General features: G+C 50.8%; 1 protein-coding gene across 4 annotated transcripts in view; it reads left to right on the forward strand.

Moving 5' to 3' along the window:
• Positions 1-25,365, forward strand: part of SH3RF3 (SH3 domain containing ring finger 3) — a 378,293-nt gene that overhangs the window by 186,482 nt on the left and 166,446 nt on the right. For all 4 annotated transcript variants that reach the window (XM_032419248.1, XM_032419250.1, XM_032419251.1 and 1 more), the window contains exon 2: positions 18,621-18,896. In XM_032419248.1, coding sequence (XP_032275139.1) covers positions 18,621-18,896 — 276 coding nt within the window. The remainder of the gene's footprint in view (positions 1-18,620; positions 18,897-25,365) is intronic.

Here is a 25,365-nt window from a genome sequence, read left to right on the forward strand (position 1 = left end):
CCCCCTGGTTAGGGTCTCGCAGTCCCTCCTCTCTGTGGTGCTGGCACCTGCGTAGTGTTTCATAAAGGGAGTGCCCAGTAAACATGCGCTGAGTGGAGGCTGTGCCACGTATTAGCCGCTTCTGAGCCTCATGTGAAAAGCCAGCCATTTGGAATCTTTGTAGCATCTGTTGTTGACTTTGGACCAAAATCTAAAAAGGACTCATCAGCTTTTCTCTTGAGCACAGGAAGATGCTCTATCCCAGATGACCAGGATGGTTTCTCCCTTCTCTCCATGCTCTGTGCCTGGATCTGTTCCCTGGAGCATCAGGAGTGCTGGTGTTTAGGTTCATGAAACTGACAGCCCCCGATGCTGTACACAGACCCTCCCCCTGCCCCACAGGGCTGTGCGCCAGAGCAAGATTCAGGAATTGGCCATCAGAAAAGTCCCTCATATGTCATCAGTTAGCAGCTCCCCAAACTTTCTTCCTGCCTCCTCCCTTCTCCCCTGCTTCTCACTTTTCTTTTTGCCATTATAAAGACACCAGTTTGAGTGTGAGCAGAGGAATTCTTGAAGGGCCTGGGACTTCACCTGGGCATTGCCTGTGTCCTCCCTGCCTGGGGCACTTCCCCCAGAACTGGACTTAATTTCAAATTGCAGACCATCCCCAGCCCCAGTGACACTTCCTGTCCTCTTCCCGGTGTATTTCCTCCCTAGTACTTCCTGCCTTCAATGTGCTACATATATGTAACGATTACGTATGTGTCTCTCCTCTTCTAAAATGTATGCTCTCTCAGGGGCATAGACGATTTCTGTCTATTTTGTTTCTAACACGTTAGCGGTTCCTAGAACTGTGGCACATATTAGGTGGCCAGTTAATCCTGGGCGGCTGAATGAATTACGTTAATAACGGTTCCCAGGCCTTTGGTGAAGACAGTGTGGGTGCCCTTGCTTGTGTGTATGTGGGCCAAGGCTGACTGTAAGCAGGAGGCGAGGTGCTTCACCCCTCAAGAGGGAGGCCGCTGCGGCCTTGGGCCCTCCCTCAGGCCGCCTGCATCTGACCGGCTGGGCCTTGCTGGCCTCTGCCCCCTCATCTTCTGTCCTCCGTCTGCGGCCTCAGCTCTTCCCTGTGAGCACCCGTGCTCCTGGTCCCGTCTCCGTAGCAGGTGATGAAGGGGGGCCTGCAGCCAGGGCTGGTTCCCTGGAATCGGCTCTTGCAGGCAGCCCGGCAGCCTGAGTGAGGCTGAAGTGGCATGGAGTTCTGTGACGCTCTGCCTCCGACCCGTGCCTCTTCCCAAGACTGTGTATGGGATGGAGGACAGGGCCTTCTCCCGGCCCAGCCAGATACTGGGCACCAAGGCCCCCTCCACTCCGCTCCTCCCGGACAGACTGTCTTGTCTTTGGTTCTGTCGGGATGCCACGCTCCACTCTCCTTGCGGTGCTGAGGAGGCTGGGGCTGCCCGTGGTGGGCGGGAGGTGCGCGCATTGGCATCCCTCTGCTGAGCAGTTCTTACTGTCCCAGGAGGTCAGGGTGCAGCCGTTCGGGTGCTCGTGTGCGTGGATAGCACTCGGGATCGTGCTCTTGAATTCACACGGTATGCTAATTGCGTCCTTACAACTGTATTGAAGTATCTCTTGCCATGCAGAATAAAGGATCCGAAACTGATGGGTTCCTTTGAGCTATTCCGATGGGGTGGAAATAAAGCATGAAAGCAAAGCCTTGGCAGCCCGTGCCATCGCAGCTTACAGAAGACAAGTATAGCTGGTGGTCTTTTATCCCCAGCAGCAGGTGTCCTATACTTGTCTTCTGTAAGCCCTGGGGAAGATGAGTGTGCCAGGAGCCTGGCCTGACTTGAGCCACACGCAGTCCCCTCCAGTCTGATTCCCTGCAGCCTTGCCAGGAATTGGGGAATGGCCACAGAGCCCAGGCACTGGCTCTGAAGCATTTTCCAGAATAGACCTCGGTTCTGAGCCCAGAACACATCTCCTGAGTTAAACATTGCTTCGGGCATGGTCTCACTGGCAGCCAGTGCCAGGCTTGTACCCCAGAGAAAAACGATGGCGTTGCCTAAATTTGTCTAATTCAGGCATTCATCCGCCTGCAGTTGAAAATTCAAGTTAGGGTCATTAATTTTACCTTCAAAATTCTTTGGCTTCTCCTTGTTGGACATGTTGTCTTGTATCACTAAATTGCATAAAATACTGTACATGACCAATTTGATCCCTCAGTTTGGGCATCAGATTTTAAGAAAGTCAATCCATTGGTTTCTTGCTTTCAAAAACACAAAATAACAGATTAAGCCTGATTGTCCTTGAGGACAGTTTGAGAGTGATCACGTTTTGCAGAACACAAAGTGAGACAACATACTTCGAGCAGCAAATCCCAACCTGAAGGCCAGACCTACCCCACTGCCTGTTTTTATAAATAAAGTTTTATTAGAATACAACCACACCCATTCGTTGAGGTATAATCTATGGGATCTATGGCTGCTTTCATGCTATAACAGCAGAATGGAGTTGGTTTGTCAAGAGACCTGCAATCCTAAAATATTTACTATGTGGCTCTTTACAGAAAAAGTTTGCTGATCCCTGGCATAGAGGATAAGGCCTGGCTATGTCACCTTGAACAAGTTTCTTACTTTTCTGTGACTCAGTTTCCTCATCTGTAAATGGAGATGATAATAATACTCACCTAATAATGTTATGTAAAATAAATGAATAATTATAGCATCTTAGAATAACTTCTGAAAGGTGGTAAATTTGTTTAAAAGTTCAACATCATTAGCCATCAGGGAAATTCAAATCAAAACCACATTGAGATACCACCTTACACCAGTTAGAAAGGCAAAAATTGACAAGACAAGAAACAGCAAATGTTGGAGAGGTTGTGGAGAAAGGGGAACCCTCTTACACTGTGGGTGGGAGTGCAAGTTGGTACAGCCACTTTGGAAAACAGTGTGGCGGTTCCTCAAAAAGTTAAAAATAGAGCTACCCTATGACCCAGCAATTGCACTACTGGGTATTTACCCCAAAGATGCAGATGCAGTGAAAAGAAGGGCCATATGCACCCCAATGTTCATAGCAGCAATGTCCACAGTAGCCAAACTGTGGAAGGAGCTGAGATGCCCTTCAAAAGACAAATGCATAAAGAAGATGTGGTCTATATATACAATGGAATATTACCCAGCCATCAGAAAAGATGAATACCCAACTTTTACATCAACATGGATGGGACTGGAGGAGATTATGCTAAGTGAAATAAGTCAAGCAGAGAAAGTCAATTATCATATGGTTTCACTTATTTGTGGAACATAAGGAATAGCATGGAGGACATTAGGAGAAGGAAGGGAAAAATGAAGGGGGGGAAATCGGAGGGGGAGACGAACCATGAGAGATTGTGGACTCTGAGAAACAAACTGAGGGTTCTAGAGCGGAGGGGTGTGGGGGTATGGGTTAGCCTGGTGATGGGTATTAAAGAGGGCATGTACTGAATGGAGCACTGGGTGTTATACGCAAACAACGAATCATGGAACACTACATCAAAAACTAATGATGTACTGTACGGTGACTAATATAACATAATAAAAAAATTATTAAAAAAGTTTTAAAGGTAGGTGCACATTTCCAAGATTTTTAAAAAGTCCAACCACTCATTCATATCTCAGCCAACTCTTCATTTGCACACTGGTCATTTAAAGACCACTTCGCTGTTTGGTACCTCCTCCCCTGTGAGGCCCCCTTGTGGTAAAGAACACTGCTCTGTGGGTCTGATAGTTTCCTGTCTGACTTTGCCCTTGGATGACTTTCCCAGAAAACAGGGGATAAAGACTTGGTTGTCTGTGGGAAGGGTAGTGGCTGGTGTGGAGAGAGAGCTGAGGACCCTCTGGGTACCCCCGCCCCTGCCATGAGGACAAGGGGGCCTCACTTCCCATGTGCTGTGTGATCCCAGCGAGAGAGGAAGGGAATCCAGCAGGGCAGATGTGGCAACAAGAAGGCATGCTTCTTAATGAGCTAGTAAGTGGGACAAGAGGAAATATAGAGGAGAGAATAAGTTACAAATTATTTCCCTTCAGCTCGTTAGAACACTACGTGATGGTTGCTAGGCCCTGCTCCATCACTTTCTTCCCACCTGTTTCTCTTTGCTGTCTCAGGCAGAATATTCTATGCCACCTGCTTCTAGGTAGCACTTCATAGGCAGAGTGCCCGGAAAGCAGGCAGACTGACTTACTACATGTTTGGAGGACCCAGCATTTTTGTTGAGAAGTTTCTGGGTCTCTGTTCTCTTCTGTTTTAGCCTGGATTTTCTTTGGAAGTTGTGTGTTTCTTACCTTTATGCCCTCCCAGGCCATGTTTCTCAATTTGGGGCTCAGAGAACATGGTTTACATCACAGTGTTGATGGCTCACATACTTGCTCAGCATTCAGGTTATGGTTTTGTTTCTGCACAGGATACTACTGATTATACCACTACTTGCTTCAGAAGGAAAACGTGCGTGCTCAGTGCAGGTGCATCAGGATGTTCTATAGCATCCTGGCAGGGCGAATGCTGCCTTTGTCCTGAGCCTGATCCAGAATGCTGGACTTGACCGACCTGAGGGCAGAGCTGTAGGGGCTCAGAGGCACAGCCTCTCACCTGCCCCAAGCAAGCAGCTCATCTCTTCCTAAAATTTTCCCCCGAAGAAGGAATTTTCTGTGTCCTTCTTTATCCTCTTCCTGTGCCTCAGTTTGCAAATGCAGAGCCCCTGACTGCACCCATCTCATTCAGAGCCCTCCCTCCGGAACTCCTGGAGCTGCTTGGCCTCCCCCGGCTCCCTCCCACCCTCCCAAGCCCCGTGCACCCAACTCAGGGCTGCCCAGAATGACCTGCTTGGTGACACCCCTCTATGATTCCAACGTGCCCCCTTCCCAGCATTTCTTGTCACTTTCCCTGATTTGTTTGCCCCTTAGCACTTACTCCTTTCTAGCCTCTCAATTTTACTTACTTAAGTGTTTTCTTGCTTGTCCTTTTGCTGGAACATTAACTCCGTGAAGGCAGGGACTTTATGGTGTTTTGTTCACTGCCTATCAGAACATGTTTAGAGTAGATGATGTTCCTCTTCCTAATTTTTAAGAATTCAGGCAAGCCAAGTGAGCTCTTTAATATTTTAGTAAACTCAAAAATATTGAATATTTTAGGCAGGTCAGATATCACTACTTGGCCCAGAAGCCGGCCAGCAGAAGAAAGACCCTCCTTTATGCAGGGGAAGAGGTTCTGTGCTGGAGAGGTAGTCTTGTTTTTCTAGGTGGGGTAAAAGGACAACTGGAGACCCCATTTGCACTTTAAAAGGGTTTACAAAGTCACACTAAAGCCTGAAGTCTTCAAGAAGGAATTTCTCATCGATAAAATAGGTAGTAACTGGGGGGATTCTCTAGCATATGAAATACATTTCAGAGTGAAGCTGCCTCCAGGAAATTTCTCCCTCGAGTCCCTGGCTAACAAATGCAGGGGGCTCACTGTGCACCTCCCTTGCAGCTTGCAAGCTGCTGTTGCATGACCCGTCCCCTGCGCGAGGGGAGGACGCTGGCCCTGGCAGCTGAGTCTACCACGCTCACATCCATGCTGTGGCAGTGACTCCAGAGGCCATTCGTTTGTTTCTCCTTAGTGAGACTATTTGCATCAATCATTGATTTATGAAGTTCACCTGAAGTCTATAAAAGTGACTGCGACATCCAATTTTTTGGTGATTTCCATTCCAAAGTTGGCCCAGCATTTTATAAATAAATATCTGGCGTTAATGATTTCTGTAAATCAACATGGAAATGAAGCACCAAGGGATCCCTGCTAGCTCCAGCCGTGTTCATCAAGCCTCAGCCTGCACGGTGCGGTGAAGAATTCTGCCCCAGCGCCCGCCTGTCCCAGGCCAAACGGTGGTCTGAGCCCCGCACACCCAGACCTCTATCCTATATGTAGGTAGCAAATTGCAGGATTCGTGGAAAGCAGGCAAATTCAATATATGCATGAATTTAGCCCAAACCATTAGCTATCCTTTGATTCATGCTTGATTTTTTTTTTTACTTAATAGCAAAACCTATTTATATTCAAAATGTTAATTCAGGGCTTGAAGTTTTCATGCTTTTCTATCATGTATCTAAAGTGCCTAAAGCAGTTTATAGAAAACAGAGAAAGTCTAGAAAAGGGGCTAATAGGATGTTTTCTCTGAGATTGACCCAGCATGGCAAAAAGATTTTTAAGAACCTCAGGGCCTGTCTGTAGGTGAAAGGACCCTCAGTAGTCCCGTGACCCCCTTCTGCTTATGGGAAGACCAGGCCCACCCTGCCCGGGACCCCAAGCTCAGAGCCCACTGGGAGCTTGGTGCTATTTGTCTCCCTCCTGGCCTGCCCCCCATCTGCCCTGTGACTCCCCTGTGGCCAGGGGCCATGCCCGCCTGGTCTGTGGTGTGCCATCTCCCACACGGCAAACTGTGCTCCTCACGTGGTGATGAGGGACAGGTGAAAAGGAAAGCAAGAACAGTCCTTGAGGTGCTGCCCTAAAACCCCGTCACAGCGATGTGTGGGGTCTCGGGGAGTATGGCACCCATCTTTCTGTCAATGGGACAGCTTTTCTTCTTATAACTGACTAATACACTATCATGATCAAGTTTATTTTGCTAAGGTCTTTGTTTTTACAGAATGTGCCTGTCTCTGTGTTGTGTGATGTGGACGTCTGTAGCAAACAGGTGATGTGCTGCGTTCTGACGGTATCATTGGGAAGTTGTTTAACAGGAAACCGTGGTACTCACCAGGTTCTCTGTACAAGTACTGATAGCTGTTACCTCACTTACTCTCACAAGATCCCTCGGAGAGAAGTACTTTATGACGCCCATTTTGTGGATGAGGACACTGAGGCGCAGGGCATCCAGCATGCGGCAAAGTCAAGCTCTTAGACGCACTGCTGCGCGGCCATCCCGACCCTCCAGGGTCCAGGATTCTAACTCAGGCCTCCCTTCTTTGCTCTTAAATAAAGCTGGATTCTTAGGGAAACTTATTTTTTTTTGCATGGATATTTACAATTATCTTCTTTTTCCCCTTGCCTTCTTGTATTACTTTTTCTTTTTTGAGGTGGAGGGTAGCATTAAAACCATAATGTGTAAAAAAATATTTAAAGGTTATTTGCTGGTTAGTTTCAGTTGAAGTAGGGTCAGAAGGAACCATCTGCCCCTACTTTCCTTTTTGAAAAACAACAGATGTTGAAGGATGGGAAGCCTTTGTTTTCCTTCCTGACCTCCTGACCTTCTGAGGTGTTTAGAGATCCTGGTATACAGTGTGAAGCCCTTTTGGCCCCATAAAGGAGCCTCTGGTGGGTGCTTCCCTTAGGAACCTGTCGGACATAGGACTTGGCCTGGACACCCCTGGATTCAGACCCAAAAGTGCCTGCGATGGAGGGGCTGGGGTTGCAGGCAGCGAGCCCTTCCCCTGGGAGGGATCATAGGGGCAGTAAGCTGCCAGACAGAGACCACTTCTCAAGGTACAGACCACAATCCCCAGCCCAGGGCATGCTGCAGTAGTCAGCCATGCTCTCCTCTAGGTAACCATTGTCTAGGACATGTCTAGGAACGTCTCAACATCAGTTCACAGTATTGGTGTGGTCTTCCCAGAAAGTGGGGAAATGACTACTTCTTCTCCGAGGTGGATAAATGCAAACAAAGATCTGGACCCTTCTGGCCCGGTGGATAACCTGTCCACACCTTTCCTTTTCCTTCCATGTTTCCTTCCAGGTAATCATCAGAGAGCCCCCAAGGGCTCCTCTCCCGCTTTGGGAGTGTGAGGAGGCAGGCTGGGGTTACGAGCTGGAAGCCGGTCCCCTCTTACAAGCCCCTTGACACTGAGGAACTTCCTTGCCTGTCTTAATTTTCCTCAGTAATAAAATGACAATAGTAATTCCTACTTCACAAGGTTCCTGTGAGCAATAATCGAGTTACCTGGAGTGTTTGGCATGAAGTAGCAGCTAAATAAATGGTCATGTTATTTTTAGAAGGCCATGTAAGTGGTGAGTTGGTGCTCAGGCTTGGAAGTCAGACCCCCTGGGCTCCGACCCTGGTCTGCTGTTTCCTCCCACATCTGGGTCCTTGGGCAAGTTCCTGAACTTCATCGTGCCTGTTTCCATCTGTAGAGTGTCAGTGATCTAAGACCAACCCATGGGTGGCTGTGAGGAGTCCACGGGTCACACAGGGTGAGTGCAGGAAGCAGCATACGGCGCATCCCAAGAGCTGAGGGGAAAGTGGCCAGTGCTTATGATGAAGGGGTGGCAGGAACCGCGGGAGTTCGGATGAAGAGCATCCCTTTGGAAGCAAGGTGGGAAGGACTCCCAGGACCCTAAGCAGTGCCCAGAGACACGGGGAAGGAGAGGAGGTCACAGCTGAGGACAACACGCTAGACCTTTGCTGGTATTTCTTTCACCCAGCATATGATGGAGCCAATGTGTGCAGATGCCAGGCGGGGCAATGTCCTCACCTCATCCATCTGATGCTACTTCCAGTCTACGCTTAGGGGTCATTACTGGTGCCTTTTCTAGCACCAGCATCCAGGATCCTGGAACATTTGTTTGCCTCAGCAAGCAGTCTACGATGATCATTTTTATAGCACCTTCTTCATTAAGAGACAGAAAGCTTGTTACATGCCATCAATTTTATTCTCTTGACATTACTAGAAAATTTGGAAGGACAGATTTGATTATCTCCAGCGTATGGGAGAACGGAGGCCCTGCGTATGGAGGTGATTTGTCACACGGCACCCTGCAAGGCCACCCCCACACCAGGGCTGTCTCCACTTCCCCAACTGCGGCTTCGACAGTGGAAGTGGCATGCTGTTCTGAAATGGAGCGCACACTCCACCCACACAGAGGGGCCCAGCAGCCACCACCCCTCCTTTACCCAGGAACGAGTGGGAACTGTGCAAGCCTCAGACCTTGGTCCGTTGCTAGCTTTGACGTTCCATTCCAGGAGTCGGCAGACTTTTTTCTGTGAAGTGCCAGATAGTGAATGCTTTTGGCTTTGTGGCCCATATGGACTGTTCCAAGTACTCAGCTCGGCTGTTGTAAATGGACAGGTGTGGCTGCGTCCCCATAAAGCTTGATTTACAAAGACAGCAGGCAGGATGGATTTGGCCCCAGGCCCATGGTTTAACAGCTCCTGATCTATGCTAATATTAGATGTTCACCTTCTCTTTCTCCTCTCTGACTTCAGAACAATAGACCTGCGTGTGTGGTGGACGGATTAGGTTTGAGGAACAGTTTGAGTGTGTGTATGTATGGATGTGCTTGTGTGCATCTACACGTGCTATTCAAACACGCCTCTTTCTGCACAGGGTATTAAAGGTGGGTCTCAGGAGACTGAACTAGGTGTTTTGGTCTCTGAATAATACTTACTAACACCCTAGTTATAAGACTGCCAAGCCTAGGGTTAAAACTTTTCCAGGCAATTCTAATACTCTCATGTTTTCATAATTGTCAGAACAGAATTACTTCTGATTTCCTTTATGAGCCAGACGTCATAGGGCATCCTTCACAGTCTGGATAGGTCATGGACTGAAGCACAAATGGGCCTTCACAGCTCCCAGAGTGGCAGGATCTGTGGAGCCCGGTGAGGTCACAGGGGCAGATGGGGGGGAGAGCCTGGCTCGCAGGCAGCAGGGGCTGTGAGCGGGCGGGGGAGGAGGTCCACGGAGAGCTGGCTGGTGCCGGACAGAACACAGGTTGTGCGTGTACAACAGGGTGTCTCGCAGCGGTTGAGAACCTGGTTTTGTTACCCTTTGAACCTTTGCAAGCTCTTGGGTGGAAACATGTTATGAAAATGAAGGAGAGCAGAACTGACGTGGCGGCTTTGGAGGTAGGGGAGTGGGGCACACACTCTCTCCTGGAGGGTCATGCTAGGTGCCGGGCTGGAGCAGTTTGGAAACCAACAGGGTGCGGTAAAGCCCGGCCGCTCCCATGTGGGGCCTCACTCTGCCCTTCAGCAGGCGGGCTGTTTGCGCAGTCAGATTCCGCCTCTCCTAGCCAAGAGGGAGGGCAGGCTGTTGCCTCCGCCCAGGCATATCTGTCTTGATTTCAGGGAAGGGAGGCCACACCCGTTATTGGTGGTCAGCCTCCTTTGCAGCCCCTGGGAGTCTTCTTGTGTGGCTGTGTGCTCTGCCTGTTGGCACCCACAGCCCTGGACCAGGGCACTTACGGAATTCTGGTCAGGGGCCTCGACCTTCGGCTCCCTTTGCTGTCCCTTTCATAGAACCTTCTGGTTTTCATTCCTGACCTTGGCTGTCGAGCTGCTCCCTTCCCTTCTCTCAGGAGGAGAGTGAGAAGGTAGGCCCGGGCCCCGTGTAGTGACGGCTCAGTCACTGTGTGTCCAGGGCCCTCTGAGGGGCACAGTGAGGAGGGCTGAAACACATGGTAAAGTGTAGTGCTCCCTCACCCCTGCCATGGCGTGCGTAGATAATCGGGAGTTGGACAACGCAAGCATTTCTGAGAAGCTTCTCCCAGGCCATCTTTGTCTTTGCAACCCAGAATAGAGAGATTGCTGGCGAAACAGAATGTGGTGAAGCCGTTGTTTGACCAGAATGGGACACACTGTAGTGTTCCTGTGGAAACTCTGTAAAACCAGCTGACTCTGAAAAAGCTGGTGCAGAGAAATGCAGTTGTGTGTGGTGAGAAGCTGCTCAGACTTTGAAGGCTGCACAGGTGTGCAGGGCAGAAGGGGCACGTACAAGTATGCATGCTCCCCTCCCCCAGCCTGTGCTCATGGCGGGGTGAGAAGCTGGCACCCCAAGAGTCAGTCCAGCTGGCCTCAGCAGTGGTCTTGTGCCGGGGGTCAGCAGAGGCGGACTTTGTTTTGGTGACTGTGAGGCTTCCCTTTATTCCTCTTCATGTGGGTAGTAAAAAGCGAGCTCCTAGCCCTGGTGGGAAGGAGCCCGCGTGTTCCCTGAGGACGGGGAGGAGGATGTTAGAGATCTGATCGTCACACTCGAGAGCTCTCTACTGTATGTCTGCGACCCTTATCAGTGTGAGTGCTGAGCCGGGGCCCAGCCTGTGAGCATGTCCATGTGTGCACGCACGCATGTGTGTGTGCCTGTGTGTGCATGTGTACTTTCCCCAGAATCATCTTCACTCTCAATATTTCCATTAATGTTGGCTATAAATCTCCCCACATAGAAAAAAAAAAAACCCTCCTAACTGAGCTATGTCCTTGTTAGGAGCAACTTTTTCTGAGACTCGGCTTCCAGAAGACCTTAATTTTGGATCTCACCTTCTCTCTGCTGGACTTTATTTGATCCTGGTATCTCTCCTCTTTCCAGGGTCACATATGCAAGTGGCTTAGAAAGTGGCTTCACACCCTCAGAAGGGTGACTGAAGTTTTTTAAAGCATAAATTCTTTGAAGAGGAGCATGTTGTTTTGAAAAAGTTTTATTTCTTATGCCATGATGATTTTATTACAAAGTTGTGTCGGCTAATTTGAGAAGAAGTTCAAAGAGCCACAGGCCTTCTATGGTGTAAGCACGCTATTGCTTTATATAGCACCGTTCATCCGGAGGAACCCAAGGGGCTTCACACCTTCCACATACAGATGACTCCATCCAGCCCAAAGTCACCAGATGTCTCTAAGGCAGAACATGGGTTTCCTTAAATCTCACTTCTCCTAACAGCTCAGACGGAGAAGTTAAGCCCTCCCACCTTCTGGCAAATTACCACTAACATCAGCGAACTGACTGCCAAAGTGCATAGAACTGTAGGCAAAGCTGAGAAGAGAGCCTTTGACAAGATCCAGGAAAAGTAAAAGAAAAAGAAAGAAAAAAAAGAAAAAGGTACAATTTCTTTTTAATCCTCACAAATCTTGGTGAAACATGAAACTCGTGCTCAACACGGAGGCTAACGGCCACTCTTGGCTGTAGACAGCTTACGTCTGCATCACATGGTGAGGGCCTAGTGTTGTCCTCACCCCACCTGAGCTGGGGGACAAAATGTGCATTTCTCTTTTGTTGCCCTGGTTGGTGACCCTCTGAACAAAGGGATGTGTCTTACTCCCCTGTAGCCTACTGCAGGGTCTGGCATGTCGTGATGTTCCATAAATTCTTGGAAGCACATGTATGCAAATACCAGAAAGAAAAAAAAAAATCATTAGAACAGAAGAGTGAGGGGCGCCTGGGTGGCTCAGTCGTTAAGCGTCTGCCTTCGGCTCAGGTCATGATCCCAGGGTCCTGGGATCGAGCCCCGCATCGGGCTCCCTGCTCCGCGGGAAGCCTACTTCTCCCTCTCCCACTCCCCCTGCTTGTGTTCCCTCTCTCGCTGTGTCTCTCTCTGTCAAATTAATAAATAAAATCTTTAAAAAAAAAAAAAAGAACAGAAGAGTGAAAGGAACAAAAGTCCAGCACCCAATGCAAAGCTTTTAATGAGAAAAATGGAAGAAAGGGCTTGAAGAGGGGGAGAACTAAAACCTGGGAACGTCCTGGTTGATGTGTGATGTAGTGACATCTCTATCACAGATTTGATACATAAACTAGAGGGAGGGGACTCTGTTTCAGTACTTCATTTAATGCATGAAATCATTGCTTTTCAAGTAATTCTAAACCTGAGAGGGTTCGTGTTCATGGTACTGTCCTAACGGGGAATACATGAATGGTAACCTCCACAGTGGTGTGGGGTCAACGCTTTGCCTTGAAAACTGCTTACGAGCTGGAGAGATGGTAAGTCACACCCCAGAGCCTCTGGGTTACTCAGGGTCCAGCTGAGCTCTGGTGAGAAGATCCCCAAGCACAGCGGCCCGAGTAAGGTGAAGTGTCCTTTCCTCACATAACAGTCCAGGGATCTGTTCTACATGGCCATCCAAGGAGCGGGTTCCTCTCTCTTTTGCTCGGAGGGGGATCTGGAGTGGAAGAAGCTGGCTCACCTCCACCGCCTCTGCCATCCAGGCCGTGGAAGGGAGAATCAGGCATTAGGATTTCCTTACAAAGGTCATTATGAAACAGGGTCCAGAATTGCACGAGCCACTCTCACGTGTACTAGATGACTAAGTTACAACACATGGCCATGGCTACCTGCAAGCGAGGCTGGGAAATGAAGTCTAGCTGGGTAACCTTGACCCCCAGTTGAAACTTGGAATATTCTCACTGGCAAGAAGCAGGAGCAAGTGGATATTGGGAGATAGTTAGCTATCTCTGCCACTTTTGTCGGCCCTGCAGGCTTGGCATGTTTGTGGTGAGGCCGCCTCCCTTCTGTGGCCCACTCACCATCCCTGAAACACATCCCAGGATGTGTTTCCCCAGTGACCGTCAGCTCTGCTCTGTCTGTGGGAGGCAGACCCACGTCTGTGTCCAACTCTGTCCGGCACTGTGTCTGTGTCCAACTCTGTGTTTGCTCAGCCTGGTTCCTCCAGTTGTCATGCCCTCCTCCTCGAGTAATCATTGGGATTTTCCCCATTTATCCAGGCCCAGTCACTCTTAGCAATGGGACTTTGGGCTGCGAGGACCCTGAACCTCACATCCTGGGAAAAAAATGTGCAGGGGAAACTTTTATTTAGCCCAGGCCCAATCCTGCAGGGTTGGTTTGACTGGTCCATATGTTCATTCATTCAATAGCTATTTTGAGCACGTGATCTATGTCGGGCCAGGGGTCGGGGATGCAACATTGAACAAAAAATGGGCACGTTATCTGTCCTCCTGGGGCTGATGGGCCAGGGGGGCCCTCCACTGGTAACATGCAGTTAGAAGCTGTGCTCACTACAGGTGTTGCCTGGGAAGCTCTGAGTAAGGGAGACGGGTTGAGTCCTTAGAGTCTAAAACATGGGCGAGTTCTTTGTCCACACTGTTACCGGAGCTTGCTGGGGGATGTGAAGGAGTGACACCTGGCCCTGCCACGCTGCCCTCCCCCACACGCTCCAGGCCCCACGCCCAGGGAAGCCAGCGCGACTTAGAGCCTTGTCAGCAGCGTGCTGTAATGAAGGCACATTTGTCAAACCCCGCTGCCGCGGTGATCTCCATAAAAGATGGAGATGGTGCTGCTGTGCATGCGTGAGCACCCAAGTCTCCACGGGGTAGGACATTAAGCCCACAGTAAGATTTGTGTGCTACATCCGAGTAATGAGCCATGAAATTGACATTATAAGTTTTAATTATTATTAATGCCTTGCAGGGGTGGCTGGTGTTAATTATCCTGTAGGCGTCCCAGATGTATTTCCCTTTTCCTTTTATTTCTTTTCCTTAATGTCTTGAGCCCATAGAATGCCGGCTCACTGGCAATGTTTGAATGGGTTTCCTCCAGAGGGGAGCACACACAGCTGAGGGGTTATAAGGAGCAGTCTGCGGGCAGAGAGGTAATGGCTGCACGGAAACCCGCTCAGTTTCCTTGGGCTGGGAGGGTCCTCGCGGGTGCTGCCTCCAGGCCCTGTCATGGACTAATTAAGTTAATCTTAGAAAGGGCTTTAAAGATGACAGGCGCCTCGGAGGTCTGAGAGTCCCCATTTCAGAGCCTTTCCTCACAGCGAGAACCAGGTTCCGGCTGCTCTGCCCCCCTAAAGAAACCGCCTCTTGGCGTTGTCCCTGACTTTTATCATTGCCCTCAGAAGTATGTCCTGCATCTCAGTTTTGCTCCCTCAGGTGCTGATCTTGGCAGTGTGGGGAGGGAATTCTCAGGTGGGCTGGGCTGCCTCCCTCTCCCCCTTCCCTTCTCCATGGCTCCCTCTCTCCGCTCGCCCTGTCCTTGCCCACCCACAGGCACAGACCAGAGCATGGCTGCCTGACCAGACCATGGCTGGGCCAGCAGGGCTGTGCTGTGTGCTCTGAGCCCTGTGATCTGACCTCAGGGTCATGAGATGGCTGGCCCTGACTGGGCGGCCGTGCGTGCAAGCCACTCCTGCCCTGCTTCTGCTGCTTCAGACGCCCCTGGCCCCTCTCCTTCCCTGGTCTACCCACTAGCACAACTGCTCTTCTGCTCCTGCGTGTGGAGCTGGGATCAGCACCCTTACCCTGGATCTCTGTGAGGCATGCTGCTTTACAAGGGGTGTCATGTCAAATCTGTCATTTCTGACTTTCCTCACCTCCAGCCCCACCCAGGCTCTATCTCAGGAATAAACTGAGCCCAGCTGAATGAACAAACATGCATAGGACACCTACCACGTGCCGGACACTCCTGTCCTGGGGCTTGGTTTAATAGGGACTAGTGCGGTAGGGGTGTGATGGAGTAGAAGCTCCCAGGACATAGGAGAACACAGGCTGCTGCTGCCAGGTTTGGGAGGAAGAGAGAGGGGCCAAGGTGGTAGGCAAGCCCCAGAGGTTCCAGAAGCAGGAGCTCTTTGTGAGCAAGGATGCTGCCCCTGTGGCTGGCACAGGCTGTGGAGAAGAATGTCGGGAGCGGTGGCTGGAAGCTGAGCTGAGGCCATGTGGGGGAGTCTGAATGCCATGCTGAGGAGCTTGGTGCCCCTCCCTGAGGGTAGTAGGTAGCCACTGAAAGCTCCTGAGTCCCAGGGGGTAGGATCAGCTCTGTGTTCAGGCATCCAGCCTCACAGTGGGCTGATTGGGCCTGAGGGCTCACTGGTGGAGGTTTGCAGTGGTGTAGGTGGAAGAGAGGAAGGGCCTGGCCATGGGGGGTGGAAGCAGGCCTGGTGTTTCCCTGAGGGCTCGCTTACCAGTAGGGGCAGTAGGACTTGAGGATGAGTGCTAAGGTGGAGGGAGAGGGTGGGCATACGGGCCACCAAGGGTACATGCTTGGTGGTGGGCAGGCGTTCCCTGGCCAGGGTGAGGAATGCAGTGTTGGAGGCTCTCGGGACAGCCGTGGGACGTCAGATCAAGAAGTTGAGCAAGCGATTAGATTGGAACAAAGTCCACCACTTGGAAGGGATGTTGGAAGCAGAGAGAGAGAGGCAGGCAGAGTTTGGGCCGTGGAAGGTGGTGGGCTGTACAGGAGGCCTGGGGCCACGGTGCCCAGATGGGTGGGCCAGGCCATCCTGGAGAGTCAGTGAAAGACCAGGTCCCCTGAACATCTGCAGTACGTGCCTCACAGGAACTGGGAGGACACACTACTCAAGAGCACCAGCCCCGGAGCCAGGCCTCCCGCACGGGAAGGGCCTCAGTTTCTTGTCACTACACCCAGGCCCTTCGCTGCACCCGGGCAGGTGGGGGCCGGGATTGCACAGCATGCATAGGAGTGTGCTGGCGAGTGGCGTCTGTGTCGACTGAGCCGGCAGAGCTGGTGGGGGCAGGCCAGAGCGGGAATGCTAGTGGCTCTGCTACACAGGGAGAATGGGGACGTGCGAATGTTCAAGCATGCAAGCGCACAGAGGGGTGCAGAGCCCGTCGAAGCAAAGGTGCAAATCTGGCCTTTCTTGCTCTCCTTTGTTATGAAGAGTAGCAAATTTACCAGCAACCTCAAGTGTCTGTGGGTCTCCAAACATTGCCCTTGATCACTCCCCGCTTGGTCTGGGGGTGAAAGGAAATGGGGCCGGTGGCAAAGCAAAGGTTCCTGTCGTGCACCGAGCTGAAGCCCATTTTCAAGTTGACGGCGGGTTCTCTCCTTACTGTCCCTCTCACGCCTCTTATCTTGATGGGTGTCTCAGCCTCTCCTGTACTCGGTAGTGACAAGAGTCCCATCACGGAAGTCAGTGTTATATTTAACTTCTAAAGTTGTGATAGACTAAGTTCAAATAGAACAAGAAAGCTACCCTGTCTTATTGTAAATTTAACCTCACAGGCTGGGGCAGAGTTTCTCAGCGTCGGCACTATTAATGTTCTGGGCGGGGCAGTCCTTTGCTGTGGGGGCTGCCCCGTGCATTGCCGGACGATTAGCAGCATCCCTGGCCTCTACACATTAGAGGCCAATAACATCCCACCTCCCAGCTGTGACAAGCAAAAATGTCTTCACACATTGCCAGATGTTCCCTGGGGGACAAAACTGTCCCTCCCTGAGAACCCCTGTGCCAGGGGCTGACTGGCCTTTGTGTGTCCGAGGTCCTTCGGGTGATTCACAGCCAACAGCCCCTTCCATTCTTTTCTGATCACAGTCCTTGTTCTGCAAATCACCGCTTTGCCTCAGCCGTCTGAAATCAGGGCCTGTTACAGGCTATTGTGCTTATCGTACAAAGCTAGCCAGGATGAGTATTATTGGAAGCAAATTGATTTTTTTTTCCTCATTGAGTTCTGCAACGAAAAATCCTCTGGTGTTACTATTTAATTGGTTAGTGGTAGCTGTTTGTCAATTTGCCAGCAGGTTCTCTCTTAACTGCTGTCATTTGACATTGCTGAAACATAAATGCAGAGTGATTGAGTTGCCAACATGTTATTAAGTCCCCTACAAAGAGCTTTTCGATGTACTACTGCTGCAGGCTTTTGTGGTTCTATTGATTGATTCGAATACTAAAGAAATCCTTGGCATGGACAGCCCTGGTAAGAAAATGCAGCTTCTGTCAGGGAAATTGTTGGGTATTGCCACAGGGACAGTGGTGGGTTTTCCTTTGGTTTTCCTCTGGCAGAGACTTGGCCTCTGACAGAGCTTACTCAGTTGATGGTTATTGGCCACCCATACGGAAGAGGAATAGAAACCCAGGTGGCCACTGGTCTTTATGAGACAGGTCCAGTTAAGTTGCGGAGCCTGAGAAGTGGATGGTGACGTCAAGTTTCAGGGTGGTTCAACAGACTCCTTATTGCAGAAGAGCAGAAGATTGCCACAAATTCTGTTTTGGTTTCAGAACCAGTCATTCACCATTAGAGACCAAAGATGGCAGATCACTTTTAGAAAGGTTGGCTAATCTTTGACAGGATGACAAGAACATCCCATGACATTGAGAGGATACTATTTTATGGTCTTGAAATTGTGCTTCTGGACCAGACTGCCATATGCATCAAAAAGCTATTTGTCATTGGTATGTATATGGTGGGGGGTGTGTTGTGACAGGCAGGGACCACTTGTTAGAACTCCTAGTGCACTGGGGACCAATGTCCCAGGGGTGGCCTCCACCTTCCATGGCCACACTCTCCCTCTGGGCTGGATGTCACAGGTGTATGCTCTTGGCTTTAAGGCTGTGAGTGGGAAGGTCCCACAGTAGGTGTGGGTCTGTCCCCTTGACCTGAGAAGCCCCTTGACATGTGTTCTGAGTCGCTGTGAAGGTTCGGAGATGAAGTCAGGAAAATGTTATTGGACAATAATTGTTGGAAGTCTGGCAGCTAGAAATAGCACACAATGGAAGACAATTTAGCACAGAGCAGTGGATGAGAGTATCAGAGCCAGCCCACCTGGGTAGGGATTCCGCTGTCCTTACGGGGGTGGGGCTTTGGGCCACTTACTTTCTCTTTCTCCGTGCCTCAGTTCCTCACCCGTAAATGATAGTAATTGAGCTTTTGTTCCAGAGTCCTTTTCAGCAGAGTGAGTTGGTTCCTGTGGACAGTCCAGGACCATGCTTGGCCCCCCTCTCACACGCACAATTTGAGGGGGGACTGCCATTGTGGGGACCGTTTTGTCTCAGCAGGGCCATGGGCTTGAGTATCCCCATGTAGGGTGTCTGTTCTTTTGAAGTACTTACCACTCTGGAACATTCTGTACGTGCCCACACAGCACGGAGCCCCCCATCCCAGACAGATCTAACAGGGCAGCAGGAAGGCCACGCTGAGTAACCAGATACTATGTTTTGCTTTCAGACTCTTTCCCAGCTTCCCTATGGGAAGGCACTCTACAGTTACGAGGGGAAAGAACCCGGCGACCTCAAGTTCAGCAAGGGCGACATCATCATCCTGCGGCGCAGAGTGGACGAGCACTGGTACCATGGGGAGCTGCACGGGGCGCACGGCTTCCTGCCCGCCAGCTACATCCAGTGCGTCCGGCCCTTGCCGCAGACCCCGCCCCAGGGCAAAGCACTTTATGATTTCGAGATGAAGGACAGAGACCAGGACAAGGACTGTCTGACCTTCACCAAGGTAAGGGGGGGCCCCTGTGAACATTGTCACCCACCCTCCGTTTGAATCCTGGCTCCTTCCCGAGTGCCCAAACTCCTCCCCGTTGTGCCTCAGTAAGTGGGGAGAGCAGTTATTCCTACTTCCTGAGTTTTTGTTGAATGGAAGGAGATGGCACACAGCCTGACACAGCTCCACCCGAGAGCTGACAGGGCACTCTCTGGGTAACAGGTGCAGGACCCTCTGTCACCTAGGTGAGTCATGGTGTCTCGCCGTAGCAACTCAGGTGCAGAGGAGTGAAGTCTCTCCAGGATTGACAGGCCCTGGGAGAGGGGGATCATCAGAGGAGGCTGCTGCAGAGACCCCTTCAGCTCACAGGGAAGGGGCGGTAGGGCCCAGAAGCCAGCGTGCTGCAGCCCTGTGCTCTGGAGCACCAGAGGGCACAGACACGTGTGCTTAGGGCCAGGTCAGTCTTGCAGAGAGGGACCCGGGCTGGTGACAGACTAAATAGCATTTCCCGGCAGAATTGTCCTAGCAGAGCCCAGTGAGATGCGGAGGGGCCTGGTTTCTGGCCATCCCGGGCCTCCTTGATTGTCAAGTGTGGAGAGGACTGAGGTGATGATGGCCCTGTACACCCTGATGGTCCCTTACTAACTACAACCGACGGGCTCCATTCTTATCCGTGGGCGTCCCTCCTTCCTTGCTTCCACTGACCGACTTCTGGTGCTGGGCAGGGTCGGGGCCCTGGAACACTTACCTCTGCCCAGTTCAGTAACAGCAGTGGCCCTTGATAGCTTTACCAACCCCATCACTCTTTATCTCAACTGTCTTCCTGATGTTGGAGCCCAAGCTCCAAGAGGCACAGTCACTTACCTGAGGCTGGTGGCTCGGGCCTCTCCTTCCGCCTTCCATCTTCTGTTTCCTATCTGTCCTGCTCCCCCCTCCGCACCCCCTGCCTCACGTGGGCGCTGTTGTAAATAACGGTTGTAAATAACAGAGCTAGAACTCTGAATCTCTGACTTCAAGCCCACGTCCTTCCCACTTCTGAGAGGCCATTGTTAGTCTCCCTCTGCCCCATCTGCTCAGTGCAGAACTTGGCTGTGCTACTCAGCTTTCTGGAGGGCCGCTGGAGTACCGTGCACACCATTTTTGAGCAAAATTGGCATGTCCTGCACATGGCTGCTATTTGTGTCTTGTTCCATTGTTCAGACTGACAGTGAATAATCTATTTTTCATTCACGGATTCAACTCTTTCTTCCTTCCTTTCATCAAGGTGTTCTGATGCTAATTCCGATTGTCATCTGGCTGATGCAGTTTCCCAGGAAGCTGCAGCCAAACCTGTCCCCCCTTACCCTCCCCCTCTGCCTCTTCCTCTCTGGTTCTCTCAGTCTGTGGCCTGGAGTGACGGGCTGCCTGGAGTACGATGTCAGACAGAGCCCCCACTTTGCTCACTTCTCTGCCCAATGGACTCTGGAGAGCCTCCTCTGAGAGAAGAACGCCCTGGGGGCCTGTGACGCTCTGTGCTGTCACTTGTCACCAAGAGCAGGGACCCCTCTCGATCTCTCAGGTTCTGGTTGGGCTCTTGCTAAGGAGACAGACTCTGTTATGGCTCCAGGCTTCTCTGAGCTCAGCCAGCTCCAGGAACAGACACAGCTGTCCTCAAGAATTGTGTTGGAGGAGGCTCTTCGAGCCAGGAGAGCTCAATTTGCACTGACCACTGCAGAGCGCTGGAGCCCCCAGCTTCCCCTGGCGTGAGCAAAGGCCTGCCTTTCCCATCACCATCATAACCTGCTGTGTTCTACAAGCCTCTGCCTGGGGCACTCAACTCCGGGGTGAAGCCCAGAGCGCATCGGACAAGAGGATAGAGAGGCATTTGTCCACTTACCAACAAGATGTACTAGCCTCCAACTCTGCTGGGCACCGTGCTACACCCAGGGGCCACAGACAGACCTGCTGCCCTCCGGAGCCTCAAGTCTGGTGGGAGAGACAGGCAGTAGCAAGTCAAGAAATAAGTGTTCCAGAGTCAGCCTCAGAGAACAACCCTGGTCACCTGGGAGCTGGAGTAGGCATTTAGTAAGGGCTCCAAAATATTCAATGATAGCCCTTCGTGTTTGGCATTTCAAAAGAAGCAGTAAAGTAGTCCTCATGGGGAAAATTAGAACTCAGGCTTTCTTGGACTCATTCTGTGGTTGGCATTGTTCTTACTTGGAATTAGGTTGGGGGTACAATGATGGCGTCTGGGGTGTGAGCGGGCGTCACTGTTGAGGTGTCTGTGGTCATGAGGGATTCTGGGGAGATGGCATGTGAGTTAAGATTGAGGGGCAAAGGCACCAGGCACAAGAGGGTCTCAGGGGGTGGTCTCCGGCTACAGAATGTGGCTGTTCCCACAGGAAGCCAGGTAGGAAGTGTGTATCTCAGGGTGTTTTTCAAGGACTTTTTTTTTTTTCTTGAATCCTATGGATTAATGTGGAGAGTTAGAGACCCCTGCACATGATTCCCACCGAAAATTGTGCTGTGACATCCATCCCCTGCCATGTTCACATAACCTTTTTAGGAGCACCTACTTTTGCCTGTCTGCTTGGGTTAGGGCACAGGCACCCCTACCAAGCCCCTGTTCTCTCTGCAGCTCTTACCTCTAAACCTCTTCAAACAAAGCCTCTGAAGGACAGGGGTGAGGAATCATGCCTCTCTCCTGCTCCGTTCATATTTCCTCTTGCCTACACTGCTTACCTGACATTTCCCTTCCATGTGCATCTGACCAGCTCATTTGTTCCCATGCCGGGGATGCTGGTTCCCTCTGACAACCTCCGTTTATATCACACCTCAAGTGGCTCTGGGCTTGGCATCACTCCTTCAGACTGGCTTGATTTTGCCTGCCTGGAATGCTTTGTTGTTTGCATGTGTTCTACTCTGGAGTCAGCAAGGGAAGAGGGGTCTCTAAAATCCATGGATGATGCTCACTTACCTTTCAAAAGCATCATGGTGATGGGATTGATCGGATTTAAAAAGGCAGGAAGCAGGTGGATCAAAGCAAGATTTTTTACCTTCAGCATTGGCTTTTGAACAGTCCTGTTAAAATTGCATTAATCAGAGCCATTCTAAAACCAAAGTCCTTGCTTCATTTAAGAAGAGAATGAATAATTACTTTTGGTAAAGCAGCTATAAAAAGCATATTTTATAGCTTCATAGTCATCCCACTCCAAAAAGCGGGGCACGTGCAAATGCCAAGACTAAAGGAAAGAAGTGCCCTGAGCTCTCGGCTTGCTGAGCTCTCACAAGCTCTCCCATGGGGCATTGATGCCTGCCGCCCTCCACATGCACAGAGAGGGAATGGGTTTGCTGGGAAGGCGCCCTTGTGTAGGGACTTCGCAGTTAGGGATCCCACAGGTGACCTCGGGGAAACATTTCACCTTGCCGGGCCCCCTAATCTTCAGGATCAGGACACAGATCCTACAGGGGGTGCCAGGGGCCAAATGATGCAAGTATAGAGCTAAGCTTTGGGCTTGGCAGACGAGAGGGGACTTTGAGTTCCAGTCTTTTTGTGGCAGCTTACTCCATGCTACCTTATTGTCACTCAACTACAAAATTCAACAAATATTCATTGAGCCCTGACTATGTACATTCCAGTTAATGAGAACATCTTCATCGCCCTGCCAGGGAGCTGTGCTGAATGTCAAGGGCCTGGGGCTGCCCTTTAGTGAACTGACTCCGTAATGCTCAGGAATCCTGAGAGGCCATGAGATTTTCTCAGGTGGCACCTGGTTGACCGGTCACCAGGTCACTTTTGCACCGGCTAGCAGCGGGAGCCTGAGGCTTACCGTCTTGGACTGATCCCCATCGTGCTTGCCACATGAGGCTGCAGGACAGTGGACATAGGGAGAGCTCCCTTACACCCTTCACCTCACACTCTCCCTTCCCCGGCCCTCCCCCCGGGGCCTGAGGGCTGCTCTGAGTTGGCAAAGACCTGTGTAAAGCACCACCACACTGTCCCGGCCTAGCCCTAATTTTCTGCTGTTGGGGTCACCACAAGACCCTTCCATGTGATCTTATTATGCTGATTAATGTTTAATCATTGTCTCCCAAAAGTGTAGGGCTTCTCTCCTATGTGAATTACTCCAGCATTAATCCCAAACTGTGTTCTGATCCAGGGGACAGGCTTAGATAAAAATCAAGTATGGACAGTTTGGGCTCTAGAGTCGGTAAACAGATACAAATCATGACACTTTTTTATTATTAAATGGTAACTTTGGGACATGTATTTGGTCTTTGAGTCTCCTTTTTTTAACTGTACAATGGAGTTGATAATAGGATTCAGTGAGCAAAGGCATTTAGAGAACCAAGCTCAGAATAGGTATTCAATAAATATTTGCTTTCTGTCCTCTGCTTTCTTCCTGCTTCAGGAAAAGATGAAGTTCAGTCAGATACTTATCACTTTTTATGTTAGTCCAAAATGCTCACAGGAAAACAAACACCCTTCCTAAGTTACATACTACTTGGAGAGATGAGAATTTGGCTAGTTAGCTAGACCCTTATATTTCTGGTGGCTAAATCCCTCAGGGTATTGCCCAGGGGTTATGAAATCTCAGCCTCTGTGTCAAGACTGTTGTCCCCATCGCTGGGCACCCAGGCCTGCTGTGTCATCTCTGCTTCTTTCTGAGGGGCACTGGGAATGCTTTTAGGACTGGAAAGACTCAGGAAGCAAAGCGGGATGAGCCTCAGTGCAGTGCTCCACTCAGGCTACCTTCAGAAGTTACCAGAGAATCTCAGTCGCCTTTGTGGCTCCTGGCTCCTGGTTCCCTCCTTCCAGCCACCTCTGAGTCCTGCTCGGCCTGGGTGGAGGAGGCACCTGGCTAAGGTGACCAACCCCAAGCATGAGCACAGAGGAGGTGACACGGAGCACAGTGACAGCCTGGGGGCTGCTGAGGAGTGTCCTTGTCCACCCGCGCCCACGTCCCTCCCAGGCTCAGTTCCAGGCCTGCCCCCGGCTCATTCCACTCGTGGCTACACTGGCCTCCAGGCCCCTGTCCCTCCATCCTGTTGGCTCCCCGAGGGCCTCTTCAGCTCTCCCCACAGCCTGAGTGCCCTCCCCACCTGTCTGCACATCCCTCAGAGTGGCCCCTGACCCCTGAGTGATGGAGCCTCCCCACCCAGCACTCCACACCCCCATTTTTTCCTCCTGAGAAGGTAGTATGTATATTTACGTGACAGTCGTCTGTCTCATGGCTGGAGTGCTGGCTTCCTGAGTGTGGCTATTCTGCATTTACCAACTGCCTATCCCCATCTTGGGACAGTGAAGGGCACACAGGACTTTGAATACATATTTGTCAGTGAGGCTGGGTGCAGGCACTCTGCCTTGGCCTGGGCAAGAGGTCAGCTGCATTTGCTATGGGAAGTGTAAGTTTATGTTTGTCCAGCCTCCTTGTCCATTCATTCATTCATCAGATGTTTATCAATGCTGGACTGTGTTCCAGGTGGGTCAGTGGGTGGGAAGAGTCCCACCTTCCAAGTGCTCACAGCCCACAGTGGGCACACGAGGAGAGGGAGCATCACAGCACCTGAGCCTCTGTCCTACTGGAGAATGCATATTGTGTGCCTGTGGTTTGTGTGTACCTGTGGTGTGTGTGCCCATGGTGTATGTGTGGTGTGGTATGTGTATGGTATGGTGTGTTCAAGTGTGGTGTGTGTATGGTGTGTATGTGTGCATGTGGTATGTGTGTGAGTAGTATGTGTGAGTGTGGTGTGTGTATGCTTGTAGTATTGTGGGTGTGGTGTGTGTGGTGTGTGTGTATGGTGTGTGTGTGCATGTGGTGTGTGAGTGTGGTGTGTGTATGCATGTGGTATATATGAGTGTGGTGTGTATGTGTCTGTGGTGTGTGTGTGAGTGTGGTGTGTGTGCCCGTGGTGTATGTGTGGTGTGGTATGTGTGTGGTATGGTATGTTCAAGTGTGGTGTGTGTATGGTGTGTATGTGTGCCTGTGGTATGTGTATGAGTAGTATGTGTGAGTGTGGTGTGTGTATGCTTATAGTATTGTGAGTGTGGTGTGTGTGGTGTGGTGTGTGTATGGTTGTGTGCATGTGGTGTGTGTGTGAGTGTGGTGTGTGTATGCACGTGGTATATATGAGTGTGGTGTGTGTGTACCTGTGGTGTGTGTGTGTGGTGTGGTATGTGTGCATGTGGCATGTGTGCATGTGTTGTGTGTGTTGTGTGTGTTGTGGTGTGAGTTGGTATGTAGTGTGTGTGTGTGCATGCATGTGGTGTGTGTGTGCATGCGTGTGAGGTGTGTGAGTGTGGTATGTGTATGATGTGGTATGTGTGTGCGTGGCATATGTGAGTGGTGTGTGTATGCATGTGGTATGTGTGTGTGGTATGTGTGTGGTGTGGTGTGTGTGCCCGTGGTGTATGTGTGGTGTGGTATGTGTGTGTATGTGTGTGTACATGTGGTATGTGTGAGTGTGGTGTGTGTGAATGTGGTACGTGGTGTGGTGTGAGTTG

The sequence above is a fragment of the Phoca vitulina genome, unplaced genomic scaffold, assembly GCF_004348235.1.
Source record: "Phoca vitulina isolate PV1807 unplaced genomic scaffold, GSC_HSeal_1.0 scaffold22, whole genome shotgun sequence".
NCBI classification, from domain to species: domain Eukaryota; kingdom Metazoa; phylum Chordata; class Mammalia; order Carnivora; family Phocidae; genus Phoca; species Phoca vitulina.